Genomic DNA, 25,579 nt, shown 5'->3' with positions numbered 1-25,579 from the left:
AGTACGGTCGTATCACTGAAAAGATCGGATGTTGAAAATCTATTAATTGTGCAACTTGATACAAATCAGAGTTTATATCGAGGGTTGAGAGCCAGAAAGCCTCAACTCACAATCACCTGCTCCCACAAAATGAGCATAAAGTCGCCAGGGTACTAGTCTATATTGATCATGACAAAATTCAATTGAAAAGAAAAGACATTTTGGAGGAAATATTTTTGAAGATTTATGCAAGGATCGAGCCAACTTTATACTCATTTTGTGAGAGCTGGTCACAGCGAGTTACGGCTTTCTGGTTCTGAACCCTCGATATATAAATAAGCAGATACGCTAGAGTATGGACTATGGAGAAGTATATTCAGTGGCTTGATCAATTTGCCCGCGTTTCCCGGGCCGTTTCCGAACCTTGCGGCACATTAATCTTACTTTTTTAGATTCTGCTGGAAAACCTAAAAGTTTCTGTAAAAAACCCAAAATTGTTCTGCAGAGGTCGAAAAGAACCTTTCTTGATATTTTGATACAATTTCTTCTATTTTCAAGAAATTTTAAATGTCTCTACATAATGCGGCGGTTTGGAACCCGCCTAGAATTTCTTCCAACATGTCCAAGATTTATATCAAAGTTTCTGTAAAAAACCCAAAATTGTTCTGCAGAGGTCGAAAAGAACCTTTCTTGATATTTTGATACAATTTCTTCTATTTTCAAGAAATTTTAAATGTCTCTACATAATGCGGCGGTTTGGAACCCGCCTAGAATTTCTTCCAACATGTCCAAGATTTATATCAAATTGTTAAAAACGTATGAAAAATTAATGTTTCTAACTGACGTTGATTCTCTGATCATAGTAACTGCCAGTGCAATTTCATCGGAAATGGCCACTGCAAGTCCTAACAACAGAGCTAAAGAAACCAAGCAGACCTCTGCAAATAATATGGCAAAAGATGACGAGTGGTCTTCTGCAAGTTCTGTTGCTACAGATTTTACCCAAGCGAAAGCGAGTAAGTGTTGATTTGTTCCAAGTAAATAAGAAAGAATATTTTTTGATTAATATATTCTGTATGCATGAGCTAGTATAATTGGCTGCTGAGACACTTGAGAGAGTCGAGTCTAGTTAATAGCTGTCAATGACTAAGGGGCTGTGCAATAATTATGAGCCCTGGGGAGGGTAAAATGGGGGGGAGAAATTTTGGCGAGCCGAAGGGGGGGGCAAGCAATTTTGGCGAGCCGAGAGGGGGGGCAAGCGAATTTGGGCACACATTCATGAGGCGCCTTTTAAATAAAACGCTCTAAAAGGCTTAGGAAAACAGTACGGAAACGCTTTTAAAGGGGGGGGCAAAGATTTTTGGCGGTCCGAGAGGGGGGGCAAGCAATTTTGGCGGTCCGAGAGGGGGGGCAAGCGATTTTTGGCGAGCTGTTCGGAAATTTTACCCCCCCCGGGGGGGCTGATAATTATTGCACAGCCCCTAATTATGACTTGTTGAGATCACCCAAAGAAGATTATCACTACAATGCACCAAGATTTTGCAAATGACCATAAACATGCTATAACTTGTTTCTGATACATGCAAATTCACATGCATCATGCACTTATTGTTGCCTACATGTATGCACATAACACAGGGGCACTCACAATAGGCAATTGACCCCTACTGGTAGCGCTGTGTTGTAGATATAGGAGATGAACTAGTTAGCGTCATATATCAAAAAGTATAAAAGCTATGATTTTAGTACTTGCTCTATGTTTCAATTACTTAATATTCTTTTCAAAATATCTGAATTTCAACCCGGTACAAGCTTTAATAACGGGGGACCATACATTTGTATGAGAAAGAAATCCTACCATCTATCCAAACTCCAACTCCGGTTACTCCTTCATGTAATTATACACGAAATTAGGGTTAGGGTTATAGTTTAGGGTTAGGATTAGGGTTAGGGTTAGGATTAGCTTACACGAAATAATTACATGATGGATCGACCCAAACTCCCGTGTTATTCCAATGCACACTTTGCTTCACCGGGCCGCCCTGGCTTGGTCGCATTTGGAAGAGGGGTGTCACGAAACCGTAATAGGTACAAATTTAGTACTTTCTGTCAATCAAGTATGGTTTATTCTCTACATGTCAATTTTTAAATCATTAGCATAGTCCTTATAATAACGGGGGACCGCCTTGATGAGTAAATGACAGCAAACCAGTGAAAAATACCCCAAAACTCGGCCAGTGGAGCTCCGCCCGTACATGTCAATAAATTTGCATTGGACAATCGACCATATCTCGGTTTAATCTTCACTAAGCGGGTTTATGGCTGGAAAGGTCACGGTGAATTTGCCGTGGACATAACTGCACTATGGATCATGTACACGAAGGAGGGCTTTACAGCAGCAATATCACTGGGGCTCTTTTGGATGTATTACTGGGAAACTGGGGGTCTCATTTACTCATTACAATTTTGTTCAACATTTAAGAGCTCGCGAATGTAAGACTTACTAGGCTATAGGGTTATGAAATTTGAGATGAAAAATAGGAATCAGTCATTTTTTGACACGGCAACCTATTTTGATGTTCACTGATGTATGTAGACTGCGACCTTCTTCAGTGCGTAATTTCATGAAAGAAAATTAGACGCATGTGTCATGGTTTGGTCAAATTTCACATTATGTATTGTGGGATGCTGTGAAAATCGTCTTTGGAGATAACCTGAGTACCAGCTGTGAAATCAGGTAGAGCAAAGCGGTAATCGCGAGGCCGGGGTTCAATTCCCGCTGCATGATTCCTAATTGTTTCACTCTCTCGTATATGTTTGCTCGAGCCTCAAAAGTCAGGTTATAATAAAAGTAACTCACGTTTATATTACAATACATGGAGTTGGCAAGTACATGAAATAGGTAAATCACGTGGTGTAATAAAAGATCTTATATGTTATACATATCATCGCATGGGTTTACGATTGGTACTGTTACATATTCTTTATCTTCTGTTATCATGATTATAGAGAAGCGAAAGAGAAGTCGAAAGAAAAAATCACAGGTTTCTCCTCCTGAGCAAGCACCAGCAAACGCATCCAGAATTCGTATGGACAATAACGAAACCATTTCGTCCAATTCTCCTATGGGTAATTATTAATGCCATTATTCTTATATAAAATAATTAGGGCCTAATTAACAAATTGATTTTATTGAGATAATTGATTAAAACCGTGCTCAGCCTGTATTGACTTGTACATGGTAACCCACGGCCGTTTTTAACGTCTACTTTTATCGAAAACAACGAAAACTGAGGGGGTAAACTATTAGTCTCGTATATACGTTTGTGGCGTGTCAGACGCCTACACAGCGAATGCCCACCGTTACTGATGAGTACGTTGAAGATATGGACACGTAATACATAATTATTACGCTTTAAGCTTACTGAAAGTTAAGTTTTTAAGCTTACTGAAAGTTAACTTTTTAAGCTTACTGACAGTTAAGTTTTTAAGCTTACTGAAAGTTAAGTTTTAGCTTCCTTAAAATCCCATTAGATCATGGTTATATAATAGTTAAAAGTGTCCAATACCTTCAATTTAACAATGATTTTGTCTCTAAGCTAAAGCAATTAATGTAAGTTTAATTGAATCTATTCCAAAGTGAAAGTCCGATTCTTGAAGACCCGGTCAGTGGCCCGAATGTAGACGGGTGGAAAAATTCTGTCTTTTTTTCACCAAAACATAAACTGTGACTGTACAGAACCCGTATATTACTACGGAACCCGTAAATTACTACGGAACCCGTAAATTGCTACGGAACCATTAAATTGCTACGGAACACGTCAATTGCTACGGAACCTGTAAATTGCTACGGAACCCGTAAATTGCTACGGAACCCGTAAATTGCTACGGAACCCGTAAATTGCTACGGAACCCGTAGAATTGCTACGGAACCCGTAGAATTGCTACGGAACCCGTAAATTGCTACGGAACGCGTAAATTGCTACGGAACGCGTAAATTGCTACGGAACGCGTGAATTGCTACGGAACGCGTAGAATTGCTACGGAACGCGTAAATTGCTACGGAACGCCAGAATTGCTACGGAACGCAGAATTGCTACGAACGCGTAAATTGCTACGGAACCCGTGAATTGCTACGGAACCCGTAAATTGCTACGGAACGCGTAAATTGCTACGGAACGCGTAAGTTGCTACGGAACGCGTAAATTGCTACGGAACCCGTAAATTGCTACGGAACCCGTAAATTGCTACGGAACCCGTAAATTGCTACGGAACCCGTAAATTGCTACGGAACCCGTAAATTGCTACGGAACGCGTAAATTGCTACGGAACCCAGAATTGCTACGGAACCCGTGAAATTGCTACGGAACCCAGAATTGCTACGGAACCCGTGAATTGCTACGGAACCCGGTACATAAAATTATAATAATTATGTAATGTAGAATTTTATCGGAAATTTTGGCCCGTAGAGCATTTAGTTACGTAGCTGGTTGAAACAAGCTAAAACTCATCACGTAGCGGTAAATATGTAAATCGGACCAAATTGGTTCTTCGGAAGAGTGCGACGATGATATCAGAACATACCGATACACTATTTCGCATCGAAAGAACTACGGAAGGACAAAATATAAAAATGGAGAATTTATCGAGATTGGTAAAAACAAGTTTAAAAGTCATAGCGTATCGTTACAGTATCTCACACGAACCAAATTAATGCTTCGTAAGGGTTTGACAACAAAATTGCAACTCACAATGATTTCAGTCGGCGCACACACACTACATGTTATACTTTTGGGTTTCTATGTAGAGTTTACATGTACATGTACTGTAGTACAGTAGTATAGTGCGTGTATTATCAGTACATGTCATATCATTTCTGCAAAGTATATGGACTGTGACACTGTTATGCTCGCACAAATTATTATCATTAGCATCTGTTTTACTTGTAAATAAAGCGAGTATGATTATTAACTGTTTTTATGTTCCAATATTCTGACTAAAATACGCTATACCGTACGGTATGATTCGCATTTTGTGCAGTGAATTTAGCGATGGTGTACGGAAGTTGTCTATTATCAAGCATCTAAGGAGTGTGAACGGTAACTCTTGGATAGCATTTTTATCTAAAGCTTCTGGTTTACTTGAAAAATTAATAAAATATAATTGGGAGTGTTTTTGTGGGTCTATTCTAGTGATCAAAATGGGCTATTTTCAACTTCGAAAGGACATTTCGTCGCCATTATCGGCGACCGATTACATTCGGTAACTATGTAGGGTTGGGCGGTATGGGAATTTTGAATCAACAGTACCGCTATACTTTTGTGTGCTAATTGGTATCGGTAGTTTTAAATTATAATTCTTTGTATCGCCCAACACCACTTAAACCAAATAAGACTCCTTAAGTCAAAACTGAGGGCGCTCTAGATAAAAGTAGACATCACGCATAGGCGGCGAACGGCGTTAACCCATCCTAATTTAGGTATTTATTAGTGTGTACGGGTTAGAATAGAAGTGTTTTTTTTTTTTTGGAGGGGTAAAAAAAAGGCGATGTTTCAGATTTCGTAGGGCTCCAGCTTATTTGATGCAGGATGATCTCCTTAGCGTTTAGGCACATTTTTTTATTTGATCAATATCATGAATATTGACCAAAACATGAGTTGGTGCCGGCCAGAAAACGTATTTGGACACGGGGTCTCACTGAAAGTGTTTATTTTACATCAAGAAAGTCATAATGCAGAGGAGATTGCATCAAATAAGCAGGAGCCATGAGGAATCTGAAACATCACAGCCCACCACTACTATGGTCCTGCTGTCATAAACTGAGGTACCCGAAGAGGGGGCCGGGGGTTTGTTACACTTTTGAGAAGACAGGCAATTTTGATGTTATATTTTAACTGTTTATCTCACAGATTTTCCAAGCTTGAACACGAATGTAAACGCAGCGTCGCGTACATTGCCATCTGCACCTCAACCGATTATAAATGCTTCCACATTCAGTTACAAGGATGCTCTTTTACAAAAGCCAGTTATGAAAGTAGCGCCTTTGACTCAAAACAGATGCACCGAATCACCAGCAAAATCACCTCCGAAGCAACCAAAACTGAAATCGAAAGTTAAGCAGAAGATCGATCAGATGTTGTCAGACGTTGGTGGCGCCTTCCTGTTTTTGTGCGGAAAATGTTTCACTGGAAGGTCTCCTCGCATGAAGATAAAGAGCTCCAAGGGGCCCTTCTGTGATTCACCTGATAGACATCCGTGGGAGATCAACAAAGTCATGGTGCACAGATCACCCAAGAAACCGTTCCCTTTAGTGATTCGACACCGACCTAAAGAGCTTCACGCGTACATTCATGCCAAGATGTGTCCATTCGCGTTCTCTTGTAGATTTGGAGTGAGATGTCGTTGCGCTCACAATCCGATTGAAATCAAAGTGTGGAATTTGGGCAGTGTATCACATGATGATATCGTCAAACGTTGCGCAGTTGACACTCCACCAACTGGATTTTGCTGTAGTTTATGCAATAGAGTCTTTCAAGTGAAATGGGAGCTGGAAAACCACACGAATACTCAAGAGCATAAAACCAATATGACTTTAGACCAGGAACGACCTTGGGTGTATAGAGAGCCCCTGATAACATCATCAATGGAGAGTATCTGCTATGTCCAAGGTTAGTGCATTGCTTTTAAGCAATATAACACATATTCTACGAGCTTCTACAAATCGTATAGTAACTATTTTTTCCTTGACTTTTTTTGTTTGATTGTAGATTGGTTTAACACGTATGAGTACTTATGTGAAGATTAAAAATGTAGCCTATATGTGATCTGGCTAAAACATTGGCAAGACATCAAGGCACTAACATCTTTCATCATTATAATGTTAATCTACGAAAAGAATCCAACGACAACACAACCCGATAGTTTTACCACCCCACTGCAATACGGTATACATAGTACGAATGACTTCTCTATTTATCTTACAGCGTCAAAAACATTGGAGGCTGTATTTTCTCCGATGCAGTGCCATCTGAGAATGCTTGTACCAAAGCGCATTCTGTGGAAGAGCTGGAGGAATGGCGGGAAAGACATGGATATCGTCAAATGAAACTATTGAAAGCCAAGCAACAGAACATCTTCTCATTTATGGACGACCTACACTCAGAGTGTGCGGCAACAGACTCAGAAATTGATGTGGTATGTTGATTTTGTTAATAGGCAATGCAATAATATAAATGAAATTTTGGGGCCTGAGCAACATTTTGTCCCCGTATCTGTTTTATCTCCCACGCACATGATGCAAAGTAATGTAATATTGTTTTTGATATTGTTGGCCTACGTCCATGGATTGATTTTAATGGTATACATTTTGTGTATTCCTAAAGATTTCACATGCAGTACCAAAGGGTGTACGAGTGGATTGCGATAACAACAGTGAACAGTATGTAAAGGCGACAACGGATGGAATGTACCAGTTCAAATGGACCTTCAAAGTGTATTGTACGGATAAGGTAGTGTCAAGATTTCTCTATATCAATAATGTTATACCATTGTAAATTCATCTATAATGTACAAATATCAAGGCAAGGGTCTCCCGGGCCGGGGTCTAATCCAAAATATAGAGTGAGATGGGTTACTAACCAAATTTGTACGTTGTAAATCTTGTGACATGGATTAAAGATAAAACCTGCACTTCTTGGTTCTTCCAGAGAAGATATAAGAACATTTCCTTACCTCTTCTCTGACATCTTCTCAATCTGCAAACCCCAGTGGAAGCCACATTAAAGATCCAGTTAGTATTTCTTCTGAGATAATGCATTTCCATTCATTATATCCCATATTTTGAATTCGAGAACACGAGAAATAGCGCGCAATTATCTGTTACGTGTACATGGCAGCTTGACTTATTTTCTGCTTTGTATTCATGGTCGGTAGAATTATGATCTTGCTCTGGAGAAAATCAATGTCAAAAGGCTTTTATTAACTTATCTAAGGAATGATCAAATTAAAAAATAACGTGCTTCTATTAAATAATTGTATTATGAATAATTTCCACAGAAACAACTTGTTCGTGTTGGCTTGCTTTACGACGAATACCGTGTCCACTTCTGCCTCTCAAGCCCAAAGAATGTCAAAGACCCTCAAGTTTGCCCCGGAAGTAAAATCTGTTCACCGGATTCAAATGACTATAACATCAACGTGTTGTTCAAGACGAAGATACGAGGACGATATGAACAATGGGCTATTTTCGACTTCGGTGACAAACCAGTCGTGAAAAGCGAGCTCATCGTACATGCTGGAGTGGCTGACAATGACATAACACCCGACGAGACACCAGAGTCCATTTCCAACATCGTGTGGGACGGATCTAACACAAAAATCATACCATTCTTCGAGGAAAGAGAGGATGAGATGAAGAAGCTTGAAATTAAGTACAAACTGACCGATTTTCAGGTTTCTTTAGAGAAGAACTTTACGGAGTTGACAAGGGATAATTACAAGATGACGATGGACCAGCTCCTGAGGGTGGAGGAGAAAGCCAGACAGGAAAAGTTGTCCAAGTAAGTTACCTATAGCTTAAATTGTTTATTTACACCTTACATTCGACGAGGAAATTCGATAGGAAAGTATATGAGTAATGATCATGTTGGAACAAAACCCCGAACAAAACATCACTCTGTACTTATCTTATTGTAGGACAAAGACTTTGAGAGGTCGAATGTGCATTGCAGCGTTGTGATTTATACATTCTTCATCATAGACCATGCTTTTGAATACTATTATAATCTCCTCCGGTTGGGATATCATCCTTAAGACAATGCATTTTCATTCTTATTACTCTATCATTCAGGTTCTGTATGGAAACCGTATTGGAAACGAGTAATTCGATCATTCTGGACGTAGCAGCGGGTAGTTCTGCTATGTACGCACAGGGCGGTAACCTTTTCGGCAAGATTCACACCACCCAGTCCGCAGTATTTGACGACTCCGACGCCAGCCAGATTGCCTTATCAAGCGTCAAGATTATTCTGATCAAATTCAATCCAAAGTCGTCGAAGGTTTATGAGGCACAGATTGTAATGGATGAAGCTGATGGCCGAACCAGAGACGCTCTTTATGTGCGACTGACGGCAAAATGTGTACAGGAGATGAAGTTGATGGCGGGAAAGAAGGTCAAAGTTGAGATTCAATTTCGATTGGATCGATTACACTTTTGTATCATGCGATGGGCAGTGGATCAACTAATTTGTACAACAATTCTCTTTCCTACGAAGAATGAATACCCCGCGTTGATGTAAGTATAATCATTGTACTTTAGGCCCTATATTTTCAATACCGTGTGACCTTATACATGTTATACGTATTTATACTCAGATCGACCAATTTCACGGAAAATGCTTGGCGCATAGTTTAAAAATTACCAATGACAAAACATAATACCACATCGTAAAGCTTGTATTACTTCTTTTTTCGCCACCAGATGTCCTCAAACACCGGGTCCCGGGAGCAAATTCAACCGACTACAAGAAGGTGCAGTCCGCTTTTTACGAGAGAAAGGTGGTTTGAATAGCAAGACTCCTTTGCTATTACTCTACGGCCCATTTGGAACTGGGAAAACATACACCTTAGCGAATGGTATCATGAGCGCTTTAACCGACACTGACACAAGGATCTTGATTTGTACGCATACGAATAGGTATGTAGCAAATATTCCAACGTTTCTTATTCTGTTACATTGGAAAGAAAATCTAAACTAAATTAGCATTTTCTCATAGCCGTATTTCAGACTGACTCTTTCATCTTAATTAGAAGAAATTGTCGATATTGAAAGAGAGAATTATCGTTTAGATTAATTTGCAATCATTGGAATGAACTAATATAGTCAAATCCAACAACCTGGAAGCACCGGCGGTTTAACTGTGTTCTATTGTTCCGAACAATAGAAACCAGAGCCTACCACTGGTTCATCCGTGCAGGGTGTCGGCGGACGGCGGTTCAGTGAGCTCTGAAGCAATGGCTTACGAGTATAAAGTTCTTTCAAAGACTTCTTAAGATCTCGTATCAAAAATTTCAATCCAATGTAATTTGGGGAGCTGCACAGATAATTGGTGGATGTTACAATCTAAGTGCGAATAGGTTTGCGCCAGTTTTGGCCGCAACCTAGTTCATGTAGTTGATGCGATCTGATTAGGATGATTCACCATGGCAGCGAAAAAGGCGCTCTATAAACCCGAAATTTATTATCATTATAAACAATTATTTTTCTCTACAAGTTCGATTAAATGCAATTTGATCAATGCTATAGTTATTGTTCATCAACATATGATTGTTACCTCTACGGTTCGTACCACAGAGTCACCGCTATTTTATACAATTCTCATCTTGGTATTACGAGGGTATGACTACTATAACAGTACTTTTTGATTTTTTTGCCAAACAGCGCTGCCGATCTTTACATCACTGAATACCTAGACTCGTTTGTAACCAACTGGAAATGTAACCAATTTCAAAAGTTTCAAATGGATATGCTACGTGTGTACGCCACCGATCGAGATGTCAGGACAATTCCGCTGATCGTCCAGAAGTACATGCTCTTCGACGAAAAGTACGGTTCCATCAAGAAAATCGACGAGTGGGATATCCGTGGCAAGCGAATCGTCATAACCACTACGTCTTCGGCTGCGCAATTTGCTGCTTTTCCTCGAATGAGAGGATACTTCACTCACATTCTTATTGATGAAGCAGCGCAAGTCCTGGAAACTGAGGCAATTATTCCGTTGATTTTGTCAATGCCGAATACGTGCATTGTCTTGGCTGGTGATCATATTCAAATGGGACCAAGGGTAAGCGTATAGTTTATCATTATTAGTTTAATACCGTGGCCAATCCCATATTGAACACTTTACATACCTTTATTTCAGTATTTTGAGCTTATTTAGTGGTATCATACAATACATGTAACCCAGTGGGCACATATTGATAAATAAATCGACGTTGAGAAGGTTGTAATGACAGTTGCATTTTGAAAGTTTCCAACAACGTCAAATCCACTTCGTTTTATCATCGTCGACGTGCCTCCAGCTCCATTATGTTCAACTTGATATTAACCACATTTCAACCGCATTTATTACCATATTTCGACCTGATACCGCTATGGAATTATTAATGTTATTCTGCAACACATCTTCTCTATTCCAAATTAGGTGTATTCTAGTGAAGGACGTGACGCGAAGTTCCACAAATCTCTTCTGGAGAGACTGTTCGAACATTGCCTGCGAAATAGATGTCATAGGCAGATACTACTGAGGAACAACTATCGGACGCACGAGGACATCCTGTCATTTCTCTCCAAGGTATGAGAAATATATTAAACAGATGTCGATCTATAATTATAATTATCCATTCCCCCAAATCCTACTTAATTTGAATGAAAACAAAAATAAACCGACAAAACCAATGGCGTTTGTTCATCATGGACCCCAGGTAGGTTTGTTTCCCGGGACCCTTGTGGACTCGGTAGGCTAAATCTTGGGTCCCGCCAGGGCCCTGAGTCAGATGGATTGTGGGTTCTGCCCATGCAAGTAATCCACAGGTCGGCAAGTCCAGCTGGGTCCACTTGGATTCCAGATGGGGACAAAGTATGTGCAAACCCACCAAAAACGCATGTTCTCTTTACTCACATTGCCTAATCAGTGATTCAGTCCTGTCAATTAAAAGCCTGGTAAGACCAAATGAGGAATGGTTTTATTACCTGATATCTACTATGTCGTTCATATAGGTATTTTACTCAGCTGAAGATATGGAAGCATGTGGAAACCAACCCAGACATCCACTGTACTATCCGCTAGAATTCCGAGCCGTCAATGGTTATGACATGGTGGTAGGCAATTCATATGTCAACAGATACGAGGTAAGTACATTCAATTGAATAAAGTCACCTCCTGCTGCCTTATTCGTACTACATCCTCACAGAACATTGTTAATTCAACGTGGCCAATTCTACGATTTTGTTCTTGTAGTCCATTTTCGAAGTTTCCACCGTGTGTTTCCGACGAATGCTGCTTTATTTTTTCACACTTTTACATAAACATAATAAGGGTTGTATTATGCCTTTTTTCTCAGGTTTTAGAAGCAGTTACTCGTGTGCAAGAGATTCTGACCAACTGGCCCGACGACTGGCCTGTAGATGAGATGGATCCACAGGAACAGATTGGTGTATTTGCGCCATACAGGGCTCAAGTAAGAATGACGCTAAACTTTACTTTCAGATAAAAAAAACCCAACATCTTAATGAGAAATTACTTTAATATGTTATGGAATAAAAGAGTGTAATCTACGAAAAACATTTCCAAGAAAACGTAACAAGGTACATAAGACGTTATTTCATTTATTTAAGTCTTCATATTAACTGAAGATATTAGTAACAATTGGATGTATTCCAACTTGACAGTTTTGCCGATCCTTGCTGCTTGCGCGGGTTGGTAGGCCTCGACAATAGCACAATACCTCAAGGTACTATTTATCAGGGTACACCAATGAAGGGATGGTCACCTCCTCCCCCGTAACTGGTCTAGCTGGCCCAACTATCAATGGCTGTGCTGCAGAGCTCATCATCACCCTTGTACCAGGGGCGTAGGCAGCTTTTTTGGTCAGGGGGGGCAAAATAAAAATTTTGGGGCACAGACGAAAAAAATGACAGTTGCATCATATAATACATAGAGACAAAAGGCTTTATTGGGACGATGTGCGCGCGTAGCGCGCAAAAAATTGGTATTTTACACTATTTTTAACCATTATCAGGATGGAAAGCCTTAATCCATGCAATATGCGCGAGTAGCGCGGAAAATTGTGTATTTTCGGGCTGAATTTTGGTAGAAAAGGGCTCCTTGCCCCTTTTCTTTTCCTTTGCCCTCCTGATTTTCCCTTTTATTTTTTTGTCAGAGGGGCACTTTTTCTTTCATTTTTCAGGGGGCATTCTGCCCCCCCCCCCCGCTTGCTACGCTTCTGCCTTGTACTCCGAAACGTAACACTGCATTTATCTACACATAACCAAACGTTAACATATTTGTTGTTCCAAAGCTATGTTGAAAACAAGATTGGTTAAAAACGATTTTTTTTTGTATTTCACTCTATTCATAACAAACAGGTCCAACAACTCCGTCGTGAATTTCGTATCCGAAACCTCTCTCGTGTGTTTGTAGATAGTCTGCAAGGTGTACAAGGTATTGACTCTATAGTATTCAATGACACGTCATCTATAAACATCGTCCCTATGTGGAGATTTAATAGCAGGCAAACTTTTTTCTGAGTCTGGGATCTCAGTATACAATATATTTTTCTTATTATTACGTACAATTTTAAATTTCTTGCGACTAAAAACAAAGCCTTAAAGAAAGAAAGGGATATCAACAATTTGGATTGTGGAATGGGGTTCTAGGTCATTCAGAATACATACTGGACATACTAAATGCGACGTAAACCAATCTCTATCTATAAGGCTGTTTATATTTCATATTTTTATCTTCAGGCAAGCAATTTCGTGTCATCATCATCAGCACTGTCAGAACACAAAAGACTATCAATAAGAAGGATGCTGATGACCAAGACACACAGTACTACCTTGGTTTTCTGTCAGATTTGCGCCAACTCAACACAGCCTTTACTCGAGCTCAATCCCTTGTAGTGGTCGTAGGCAACCCCACTGCACTCTGCTCTTTAGGAGAGTGTTGCAATGTGTGGAAGAAATACATCAAAGTATGTGAGGTCAATCAGTCGCTGTATCCAAAAGGGACAGCTTATCAGGATATCCGCCTGGCTATATCAGCGGCAACGACTACCTTGGATCCGAATGCTGCATCATTTATACCGATAGGATCGGCCGTTGAGAGTTCGTATCCTCACAGTCTTGACGTGGGTCAAAATCAACAAGTCATGCAGAACGACACAGGGGTTGATAGCGACGATGATGTCGTAGAATTCAACACAGATGATCTCATTCTACAGGAATTACGTCGACAACTGCGAAGGGACAGACGGCGTCAAGATCGCGACGACGATGATGACGATAGTTCCGACGAAAACACAGACGAGGAAATACAACTAGCTTCGGCATTTCGAATGCTTGAAGAGGATGACCATGTCAGAGTTATTGAAGAGGATGATGGTGATGAGCATCCTTCTAGGAGTCGTCAAGAGATTGCTACAGGAAAAACTATATCTTGTATATTTCATATGGATCTAGATGGTCGTCGCTACGCAATTCCTACAGACGCAGCCAACGATGAAATAACGGAGATTACCATTGGTAACCATTCCCAAAGAGGAACTGCCATGGATGGTGATGAGGTTACCGTAGAAATTCTCGCCAATGATGATGATTATGATGTACAAACTACAGAAGAGCTGAACAAGGTTTATGGAAAAGTCATAAATGTGGATAAGCTGGCGGTAGATTACACCAACAAAGAGCTTGTATGTCTAGCAGACCCTTACAGTGACAACCTGATGGTTCCTGTTAATCAACGGCTTCCAAAGATCATGATCATTCGCCCTGGTATAAAGTACAAAGGAGGTGGAAAGAGACCTTCAGGGCACTTGGTCGTACCAATCTGTCGTGTGATTAACAGAAATGGAAGGGATCAAACTCAACGAGAAAGAGACGTTGTGGTGAGCAACAAGGATCGTCCACATAAGCTATTTAAAGTGAAGTGGCTCAGATGGAACAAACAACATCACTACCCCATAGGATTTGTAGTGGATGAGCTTCCCGCAGGAGACAATAAAGAAGACGGAGTTGAGATACTGAAACAAGTCTACGAGGTTCAACTTCAGAAAGATTCCGTTGATCTTGTACAGGAATATCCAATGGACTGGCAAATTCCACCGGATGAGTATAGAAGACGATCAGATCTAAGAGACCTTCTGGTTTTCACAATCGATCCACCTAATTCGGAAGATCTTGATGACGGCTTGAGTGTTCAAAAGCATGAAAAGGGCTACGTGGTTGGTGTACACATTGCAGATGTCAGTTACTTTGTCAACCGTGAGACAAAATTGGGCCAATCATTGGATTCCAAAGCTAGACGAATGGCTACATCATTCTATCCTGCGTCTGAAAAGCCCATACACATGCTTCCGTTGAGACTAAGCACTGATTTATGTAGCTTGAAACCAGGACAAGACAAGCTCGCGATTTCTGTGTTCCTTGTGTTTGACGAGACTGGCAAACGCATTCCAAATGAGACCAGGATTATGCGCTCGATTATCCATTCAAATATTCGCCTTACCTACGATGATGCAGAGCAAGTACTAGGGGACAACCACGAGTTAGTTTGGATGGAAGAATTGAAGAAATCCCTGCACGTGCTAAGTTGTATCTCTTGTACTTGTCGCAAGGCACGTCTGGGCAATGCCGCCTTTTCGCAGTTAAGAGGAGATACCCTGTCACACCCACTGGCTCACATAATGGTTGAAGAGATGATGATAGTAGCTAACGAAACTGCAGCACGATTTCTTATCTCACAGTTACCACAATGCACCCCACTTCGCCGGCAACTACCACCAATACTAGAGAACTTTCGTTCCTGGAAGGAGAGCAACCAGGGAGTCATAGACGAAAGCTCATATTTGACACATGCAAAAGAAACTTTCCAATCTGTGCTGAATGATACCAGTGATAATAGCGAAGATCGTATGGTTACGTTGGATTTATTGCACGACATCTGGTATCAGATCAAGCAGTGCGTAGCTGAGGAAAACATCTTCCGTCTTGGTGGGCTTGTATGTACCGACCAGTACCATCCTCAGCTGGCGGCGGCACAATCTGTCCTCCATCGTATACTATTCAATGGGGAATACGTCAATTCTGGTGATCATGCTTCAGGAGCACGCATTCACAGTAGTCTCGCAAAATCCGCCTACACGCACTTCACCTCTCCAATACGCCGTTACATTGATATCGTAGTACATCGCCTTCTCATAGCAGCTCTCAACAAAGACGAATCACTTCCTCACGATGCCCAAGATGTGACAAAAATTTGTCATACTTGCAACATTCGATCCTTTGCAGCCCGGGAGTTTGAGTTGAAAACACATGCACTGGAACTGGCCTTACAGCTGAAGCAACGTCCAATGCAAGTCCGAGGTGTTATAGAAACCTTATCAGATAAGAATCTGCAATTGGGATTCAATCATGACGACCGTGTTAACGAAGCACTAAGAAAGTCAAAAGTGGCTTTCAATCTTCTCAAACCAGTTAAAAAACCAGAAGTGGAAGAAGGAGAGAAGACAGTTACGATGAAATGGGAAGAACGTGTATATCATGTCGGTGGTATGCCGCCTCTAACGCCCAACGATATTCGTGCTAATCAAGCTCGAGCAAAGGAAGTCCAGTTGCAAGTCGATAACAATCACAAATACACCGTGAAGGTACCAACCCACAACTGGAGATGTATCAATGTGGCACTTGCCGAGGGGAATAGAGATGAGGTTAAAAGACAAATAAGGGCCCTTGACAACACTGTATCTACTACACGTCCTATTCAACTTAGAGCAATGGAAGATCCGAGGGGTCTAACGTTCGTAGAAGACATCACCTGTGAAACTGATGATGACATCTCCTGTGAAACTGATGATGAATCCAAGAAGAAGAAGAAGAAGCACTATGCGAGCTTCCAGCATACGTTCATAATAGGGAAAGTCACGCAAGTCCAGTTGTACCCAACATTCAACCGCGGTATCCTGGCACCAAACGTGCAGCTTTACCAGATGACACCAACACTTCACTTTTGTATGGAACACAGAGGTCAACCTGTCCAATGTCTGTCCACTGTTGCAGATCACATGCCGAAAAGGAAAGACATCAAGACATATCAGGAAACGTGGCTCCCTCTTCTCGACATGATGGCAGCTTACAATGCAGTACAGCAGAACGATACAGTGATTATTCACGGTGTAAACATTGATTGGCAGCATCATTCAAGTGATCCCCTTCCGAACGGGTCATTCACACTTACCAAAACATTCTGCAACGACAGAAATATTGATATAAGTCAAGTAAAGGCATCTGGACGCAGAGCAGCCTTCTTGTGTATTAGATTCCATGAGGAAGTAAAGGTGACTGCACAGGAAACGGACAAAAACCAAGATATGATCATTGTTGCTCATGGCAGTGCATTTGTATCGGATGCGAAGGAGAACAAAGAAACTGATCCAGAAAACCAACGTATAAATGTGTTCTTTGAGGTGAATCAGATGTCTGCACCGTTCCCAAAGAGATTGCGGAAGAGCAGTGAACCTGAGAATTACACTGTTGAAATCATCCCAGTATGCTACCCAGATAGGTATGTTGAAAGTAATTCAGCTTTTTCTTCGTGAGAGTGATCGCCGTTACATGTTAAATTCACACCAACATACTAGCGGATACAAGAATGATCAGTTTCTGAATGAGAACATTTTAAATAAGTGCTTTGTGACAATATCTAATGTTGAACAAACAAAACTAGTGGCGCCTGTGTCCGCTTCCAAAATGTCCAAAGTAATAGGCGTTTGCTTACAAGTGACTTGTCAACATGCTTTAAGATGTATTATATTCAATGATTTTATTTCAGTCGACTCGAAGGAGCCGTTAAAGATGTAGACTCCAGCTCATCTCTGGTACAAAATATCTGTCTTCTGACACCCGACAAAGCAGAATATGACTCAGGTATGCAAGTTCAATTCCAAATAATTATAGTATACCATATACTGCATGAAGATTTGATCAAATGATGCAAACAAAGTGATTAGGACTTGCTCTTCCATGGATCGAATATTCATAGTTATTCCAACCGCTCACATTATGACTTACCAACTTGAAAATTGAAAATACATGTACTTACCGAAGTTACCGGTATATAATAGACACTAAATAAATATATACATGAAACTCATGAAAAGTTGCCGCAAAACCGATAGACTGGCCCCCAGTCTCGGTTCGGTTCCATCTCTGGATAATGTAACAATAAATAATTACGTAATGCCCTATGAAAAAAATGCCAACCCCCCCTTATTTTCTTCAATGCCAAAAACCCATTCCTCTTCATCCACAAATCGACGCCACTAATTACACCCACCACAGTCAACCATGCAGCAATATAGAAATATACTCGTATTATAAGTGAACGCGAAAGTCCATTGATGCTATGTAATCTACATTACCAGTCGTTCTCCACGGACCCGAGGGAGGGTCTACAAAACCGAAAACTCTTTCTGAGCCAGATAATTATACTTCTTTCCCCCTGTTTTGAAATCTTTACTTTTCCGGTATACACAACTTTACTTTTACCATACTTTATTAATACAACAGATAGAGACGCCAGCGACATGAAAATATTGATAGCTGCTGCGGAGGAATACGGTGGATCCTTTGATGTTCCTGCTTGTCAGTTGAAACGCTTAAATCGACCTCAAAGTGAAGCAGTGGAGAAGGCATTGACACAGAGATTTACTCTTATTCAGGGACCTCCAGGTATGATCATATTAATAACCATGGTGTATACTATGAAATCATCCCAAAAGAATATGATAGTAACCGAGTTAATACATTGAGCTCTCATTGAATAAGAAATAGGTATTTTAATGTGAAAAGAATTGATATAAAGACTGCACAAAAAGTAACGCAGCCGTTATAAATACGCCTACAGCTTCAAAAACTATTTATCGCATTCACAATATTTTGATACCCCATTCGCTCAATTTTGTTGACAGCACATACAACAGTATTTGAAAAGGAAAAAACGAACAGCAATCAATGATAACCCGCCAAAAAACTACCCGCTGAATTCAAATCAATACAAAAAATACTGCAACTTTCATTTTTTTTCTTTAAAAATACTGCTGTGTTGTTAATATTGAGCGAAATTGGGGGGAATGGGGTATCAAAATGCGCACATATAAACCACCATTCTTTCTTTGCTAAAATCCCAGCAAACACAAAAACGTTTTAAAAACGTTTTTAATAACATATTTTGGCTTTTGGTTTATATAAAAACGTTTTAATAACATTAAAATGTCGAGTTATATAAAGGTCATGAAAATGTTTTAAAACGTTTTGTATGAAAACACACTACAACAATATTTTGAAAATGTTTTCAAATATGTTATTGTAAACTTTTTTTGCAAACATTTTTTGCCAAATCTTTTGTCAACACTTAAATAACATTATATCAAAATATTTGCACTCAGCAAACAAAGAAATGTTCTTAAAATGTTTTTTTAAAACGTTTTAATAACATTTAAATGTCGGGTTATAAAAAAAGTCATGAAAACGTTTTTAAAACGTTATTGCAAATATTTTGGGCAAACATTTTTCGCAAAATATTTTTTCAACCCCAAAATAACATTCTGTGTAGAATGTTTTGTATCAAGTTTTCAAAAATGTTTTTGGAATGTTATTAAAACGTTTTTATACCCTTTATATAACCCGACATTTAAACGTTTTCTGTAAAGCATTGTTTGTTTGCTGAGCAGTAGATTATCGAAAAATAATTTTTAATGTTATGAACACGTTTTATACCCTTAATATACCCTTTATATAACCCGACATTTAAACGTTTTCTGACAACCTTTTATAACCTTTTGCGAATGATGTCGAAAACGTTTTGTGTTTGCTGGGATATTGTGAATACAATTAGTAGTTCTGAAGCTAGGCCTATAGGGGTATTTGTAACGGCTGTGTTACATTTTGAAGTCCTTTTAATCTACCACATCCTCTACTACGGTATTCTTGTTTGTTAGGAACTGGTAAAACTGTAACTGGAGCCTATCTATCGTACTTCTTCAGTGAACAAAACAAGCAGCTACCAACCCGAGGCAAACGACCACAGATACTGTACTGCGGTCCTTCCAACAAGTCGGTGGATGTTATTGCAGGTTAGTGTGAGATTTGAAAACGATAGCCGCTATGACTTTATCAGGCTATTGGTTAGGAGAAAGAGTATCTGTTATGGTATATGGTATAGTTTTTCCGACATAACGCGACTCAAAGAAATGGGTTCGGTAATATTTGCAATAGAGGTCAAAATAAACTTTTTGGCAAAAGCATTATACCTTCATCATTCTCTTTCGTTAAGAAATTGACCGTAATTGTTTTGGGAACTCTGGGCATGTGACGTGCGTCACCTTTTGCACCAATCGTTTACCTCTTTTTTAATTTGGCAAAACAGTATCCTTACCGAGTTTATAAGTGTGTCAAATATGGTGCTTGCTCGGTTGCTTTGACAGGGTGGCAAGTCATTAATTTATTTCTTTTGTTCGGGCTTTTGTCATATGCAGAATACTTGAAGAACTTTCCGATCTCGATTGTGCGAGCATACGGCAAAGAAATTGAGTATCGCGAGTTTCCGATACCCGGTTTACCTCGTACGGGTGGCAAAATTGGACAAAAGGATGTATCAATGGATCCACGTCATGAGAGCATCTCGCTGCATCATCTTATTCGTATGAAGACACGGACAGATGGTTTAAAACCAAACTCAAAGGCCGAAGCTATACTTGAATACGACAGACGCTTCCGTATACGCAACTATGAACCAGAGCGTCGCGAGATCAGAGCGTATTTGAAACTGATATTTGCTGCCGAGGTAAGGAATATCAACAGCACTGGATTACAATAATTTTACATTTTGATTGACTGATGGTTAAATTAAATTTAATACCTTTTATTCATAATGTTCCCAGACCTGGTCACTAATACTAATCCGACATTTTGCCTTTTTCTGTTGCGACAGACGTCGCGTTTTCGCGTCCATATGTTACTACACGTAAACTACTTCTAAACTTGTCCGACGGCGAACCCGCTAAAAATCCACCAATTGTTATGAATTCCCGTCGTAAAAGCCTATCCCACAATAAGTTACTACACGTGTTGCAGAGATGCAATATAAACTTCCGTTGTCCCCCCAACCATTCCTATATTACGCACGGGTTCCGTTGCCAACCATCGTGCCTAAGTTAAGCACGGGTTCCGTTGCCACCCCCTTCAGAATCCCTGCACGGATTCTGTTGCCATCCCCTTCAGAACCCCTTCAGAACCCCTCCAACCCACCCCAACGTGCCTACATTATGTTAAACGTGAGTGTCGGCTCTCATTAGCGATTTTTGGTTCTCCGCTGAGATTTTCATTCTCGGTTACGGAACATTTTCTACACACCCACATACATTCCCCACACACCCCCACCCCCACACAAAAGCGGAATACGTCGAACTATATTGGCCTTTATTCATATAGTCACGTGACTCCACGGTCTGAGCTTGCCGCGGCCCAAAATGATTTATAGCCTACTTATGAAAATGTTGGTTATTTCGGCACCATTATAGATTGAAGAATTGGAGAAATATCAGGTCATCCTCACAACTTGTAACGCTTCGGGAAGTGGCCGTATTACCGAGGGAACGAATATCATCCAATGTATCGTGGACGAGGCTGGAATGTGCAATGAACCAGAAACTCTTATTCCACTTGTCTCAACAAAACCTCTGCAAATTGTTCTTATCGGGGACCACAAGCAACTACGGTAAGTCAGTTGCCTGATTAAATTACCTTAATTTGTTTGTTGTTTGTCTATTTGATGGGGGTTTGTTTGGTGTTTGCTTACTTTCTGTATGGAAAGACATTTAAATCTATAGAAAGGATCGTGCAGCGCAAATCTATACAAACTTAATTGACATGTGTACAAGTAATTAAAAGTAAGAAAGTTACGAACGTCATTTCAATATTAATATATTTCGCTTTTTCTTTGTTTTGTGTAAAGGCCCATTATTCCAGAGCCTACAGCAAGGTTACTAGGAATGGAGATATCCCTGTTGCAACGTTATGCGAAACACGTGAAAATGCTGACAATACAGTATCGCATGGTAAGTTTTCATACCCTTCTATTCTATTTCTATGTCATACAATATCATGCCTACCAAAATATGATGAACCTAATTTGTGACGATCGGTGTGATACTTCGGCCATCCATTTAGAAATTTACCATTTACTAAAGCTCATGTTGTTTCTCCCAAACTTAGTGATACGGTACTGACAATTTCTACTATTATTTCAGCACGAAGCCATTTGCAGGTTCCCTTCTATGACATTCTATGACAATCGTCTCGTCACTCCTCCGGTAATCAAAAAGCGGCTTCCACCAATCATGCTGCGAGGGGTGTGGCCTGGTGATGGTTCGCAGCCAATGGCTTTTTGCCATTGTTCTGGCGTAGAGGAAACACTCAGTGTGAAGACTGCAGAAGGCAATGAGATGTCCAAAGCAAACTTGTACGAAGTACAACAAGTGGTGAGTTATTTTAGATGGCTTGACTATTATAATGAAGTGGTTTTAATTCATATGTGATGCGATCAAGCAAAATCAGTCGGAACTCAGAAACATTCATTTTGAGATATAGCCGGAAATCAGTCGGAACTCAGAAACATTCATTTTGAGATATAGCCGGAAATCAGTCGGAACTCAGAAACATTCATTTTGAGATATAGCCAAACAAAGGACATAAATTATTTCCTTTTGATTCCTCTTGCTTTGGAAACTCTTTAATTATTGTTCATATCTTTGGAACTGGTTGTTCAATTTCAATGGGGTTTTCTGCAAAATACAGCTTTTTAAATGTTTTTTACTATCCTATAAGAATCTAAAAAAAATGATATTTCCGAGTTCCGTCTGATTTTGCTTGATCGCATCACATATTATTAAAAAAGCATATGGTACACTGAGACTTATGTTTAATTCATATTATAGGTACGTAATTCAAAGTTTACGTTTTTTACTTGTTCAGGTTCGGATTGCAAACGTCCTTGTAGATACGTACAAAGTGAACCCGAAGGAGATCGTGGTGCTCTCACAGTATCGACTTCAATGTGACAAAATAACTACCAAATTAAGAGAGTGTGGAAGATCCGATATCGATGTTAGAACCGTGATCAAAAGTCAAGGTAAGGAAAGGAGAATTATGCAGATGAGGATGATGATGATGAAAAAGATGAGGAAGATGACGACAATGATGATGATGACAAACATATCCTTATTATTTTGCTCTATGGAGTCAAATGCCTTTTGATAAGAGACAACAAATGTTACATCTTCATCCACCCACTGATAATATATCCTGTTGTCCTACATTATGTATACAAAATTATTATTTAAAGTTGCTTTAATACTCTAAGAATTTGTTAACTGACGACGATGATATTGATTTATCCTATGATTTAGGTTTCCATTTTTAAGACAATGGTGATAATATACCGAATGTTTTTGAGTCCATTAAAGTAGTCTTTCCGTTTTCTGAAACACCTTGTATTACATAAAACACAAATTCGTTTTAGTCGTTCTTCTCTTTGTTGAAATTAATGCCAATAACAATAACACAATCCTTCTGAATATCCTACAGGAAGTGAATGGAACTATGTGTTGATGTCAACCGTGCGCTCCTTACCCCGTGTGGAGATTGAGGAGAAACCAAACTTCGGATGGAGGAAGAAGTATCTTGGGTTTATCACTGATGAAAACCAGATGAACGTAGCTCTTACTCGAGCAAAGCATGGCCTCATTATTGTAGGTATGTATACGATAATGATGATGATGGTGGTGGTAGTGATGGTGGTGGTGATGATGATGATGATGATGATGATGATGATGATGATGATGATGATGATGATGATGATGATGATGATGATGATGATGATGTTGATGACGATGACAACGTCGATGATGATAATGTTGTGGTGTTGGTTGTTCGAGAATTGAGGTTTCATCTGCAATAGTCAACACGGGACTTTGTTGCTTGAGAACAAAGAATTCCATCATTGCGCTAAATTGACCTTGAACTTTTTTCCCCTGTGGAAGATTTAAGAAAAGTGTTCCACAGAGGGAGTATGGTTTTCAAATGGACCTCCCATACTCCCCCTGTATATGGCTTTACATATGTTTTCCACAATTGGAGTTACTAAGCATTTCAAATGGAATTATCCCACTGTATTATGCTGTTTGAAACACACACTCCCTCTCTGATCTGGAAGACATTCAGTAAATCTTCCAGAGGGGGAATGTGAATATTCAAATAGAATACCGTAGCCCATTTGTGCACTTTATACCAGTATATTTTATTGACTTCTTTTTCCTTGCAGGTAACAAGTATCTCCTACGAACGCACAAACTGTGGAAAGAACTTCTAGACTACTACGAAGAAAAGAAGTGCCTTGTAATAGCTAAACAATTCTTGCTTCAAAGAGGCAGTCGACGATCCCCAAGATATTAGATACAGACTCGTATCATTTTCAAGGCGGATTTCAAGGACTCTAGTGCTCTTCTTTGTCGAAGTATTACTAGTTAGGTCTGATCATCTAGGTCGGATGGGGCCTAACCCAATCCAATATCTGTGATGGGAGGTTGACTGATATAACTTATAAGTCACGTTTTGTTGAAAGTGTGTGGTCAGACATATTCAGCATAAGACATGTTGCCTATCCAGCAAAACTGGTAGGCGCGTCTTCCAATGGGTTCCATTGATGCATCTGGTGTTTGGGAATTGGGATATATATCTATTCTGCAAATTCATATTTTTCCAATTCTCAACTGATTCCTTGTGTATGACATATTCATGTGTGCTAGAACTTTAAAATGTGTCTGTTTTTACTTATATTATAAGTTATATTATAATATTACAATGATTTATATTATGTATAAAGCAATATTATTTATTATTTTTTCTTTTGAAGAAAGACACTGAAATTATATGTGTTTTGATATCTTTGTATTCGTTTTCACATTACATTTGCTAACAAATTTAAGTTGAAAATAGTTCCAGTGGATTACCGCGGGTACTACCGTACTTTGTCAAATGGCTGTAGGCCTATATAGGTTTGAATTGAGATCAATTCGAAGTTCTTTTTTGTTTTTGAAAGGCTACAATCACAGGGCCAGGTTCACTATTATTATATTGATCTCTGGGTCATAATTTGGAAATGAATGTATGAAATTTTAAAATTTCCATTTGATTGTATCGCATATAATATATATGATAATGGTTCCTATGGTATGATTACTTACATGTTGATGAAATATAAATGCAGTAGAATTTCCTTTTGATTATATGGTATAATCAGTTTGGCGGCAAACGAATCGTATTGCTTGATCAAGTCGCATTTTGTACTATAAGAAATTTGACAGCACACGATTGCTATTTTTTTCCATATGTTATATATTTTCATTTATTTGTTCGTTAGACGTGTAGTTTACATCATCCCATGCAGCATTCATTTGTAATATATTATTATTATTTTCTTACAGATAATAGGTTTTATTTTATATATTTTGTGTAAACTACGTTTATATATAAGGCTTTTGTGCTTTAAGAAAATCATATGTTAATCTCCCAACTCCGGCATAATAATATTTTTGTATAGATAACACGTTGGTGTAAATAACTTTGATATACATGTAATCTAATAGTGACTTCACTTTTGTGCGAGACGCGAGATTATTTGTATGATGTGTATATTCTTATAATATTTCTATTCTAAATGTAATTAATATTGCTTTATTTTAAACAATAGAATAATAGTTGTAAGCC

General features: G+C 39.4%; 1 protein-coding gene across 1 annotated transcript; it reads left to right on the top strand.

Moving 5' to 3' along the window:
• Window positions 1-868: 868 nt before the first annotated feature.
• Window positions 869-25,579, top strand: LOC140150273 (3'-5' exoribonuclease HELZ2-like). The gene is made up of 25 exons (XM_072172278.1): window positions 869-995; window positions 2,989-3,108; window positions 5,889-6,647; window positions 6,747-6,759; window positions 6,963-7,173; window positions 7,362-7,487; window positions 8,035-8,537; window positions 8,828-9,271; window positions 9,458-9,673; window positions 10,418-10,820; window positions 11,181-11,330; window positions 11,756-11,887; window positions 12,100-12,216; window positions 13,124-13,199; window positions 13,505-17,318; window positions 17,586-17,680; window positions 18,323-18,484; window positions 19,753-19,887; window positions 20,290-20,597; window positions 21,334-21,530; window positions 21,768-21,870; window positions 22,063-22,293; window positions 22,787-22,943; window positions 23,399-23,566; window positions 24,135-25,579. Exons 1-25 carry the CDS (start codon window positions 869-871, stop codon window positions 24,263-24,265), a joined length of 8,898 nt encoding a protein of 2,965 aa, XP_072028379.1. The 3' UTR covers window positions 24,266-25,579.

This window comes from Amphiura filiformis, chromosome 4, assembly GCF_039555335.1.
Source record: "Amphiura filiformis chromosome 4, Afil_fr2py, whole genome shotgun sequence".
NCBI classification, from domain to species: domain Eukaryota; kingdom Metazoa; phylum Echinodermata; class Ophiuroidea; order Amphilepidida; family Amphiuridae; genus Amphiura; species Amphiura filiformis.
The sequence above is the reverse complement of the archived record's forward strand: the minus strand, read 5'-3'. Positions and strand labels throughout refer to the sequence as shown.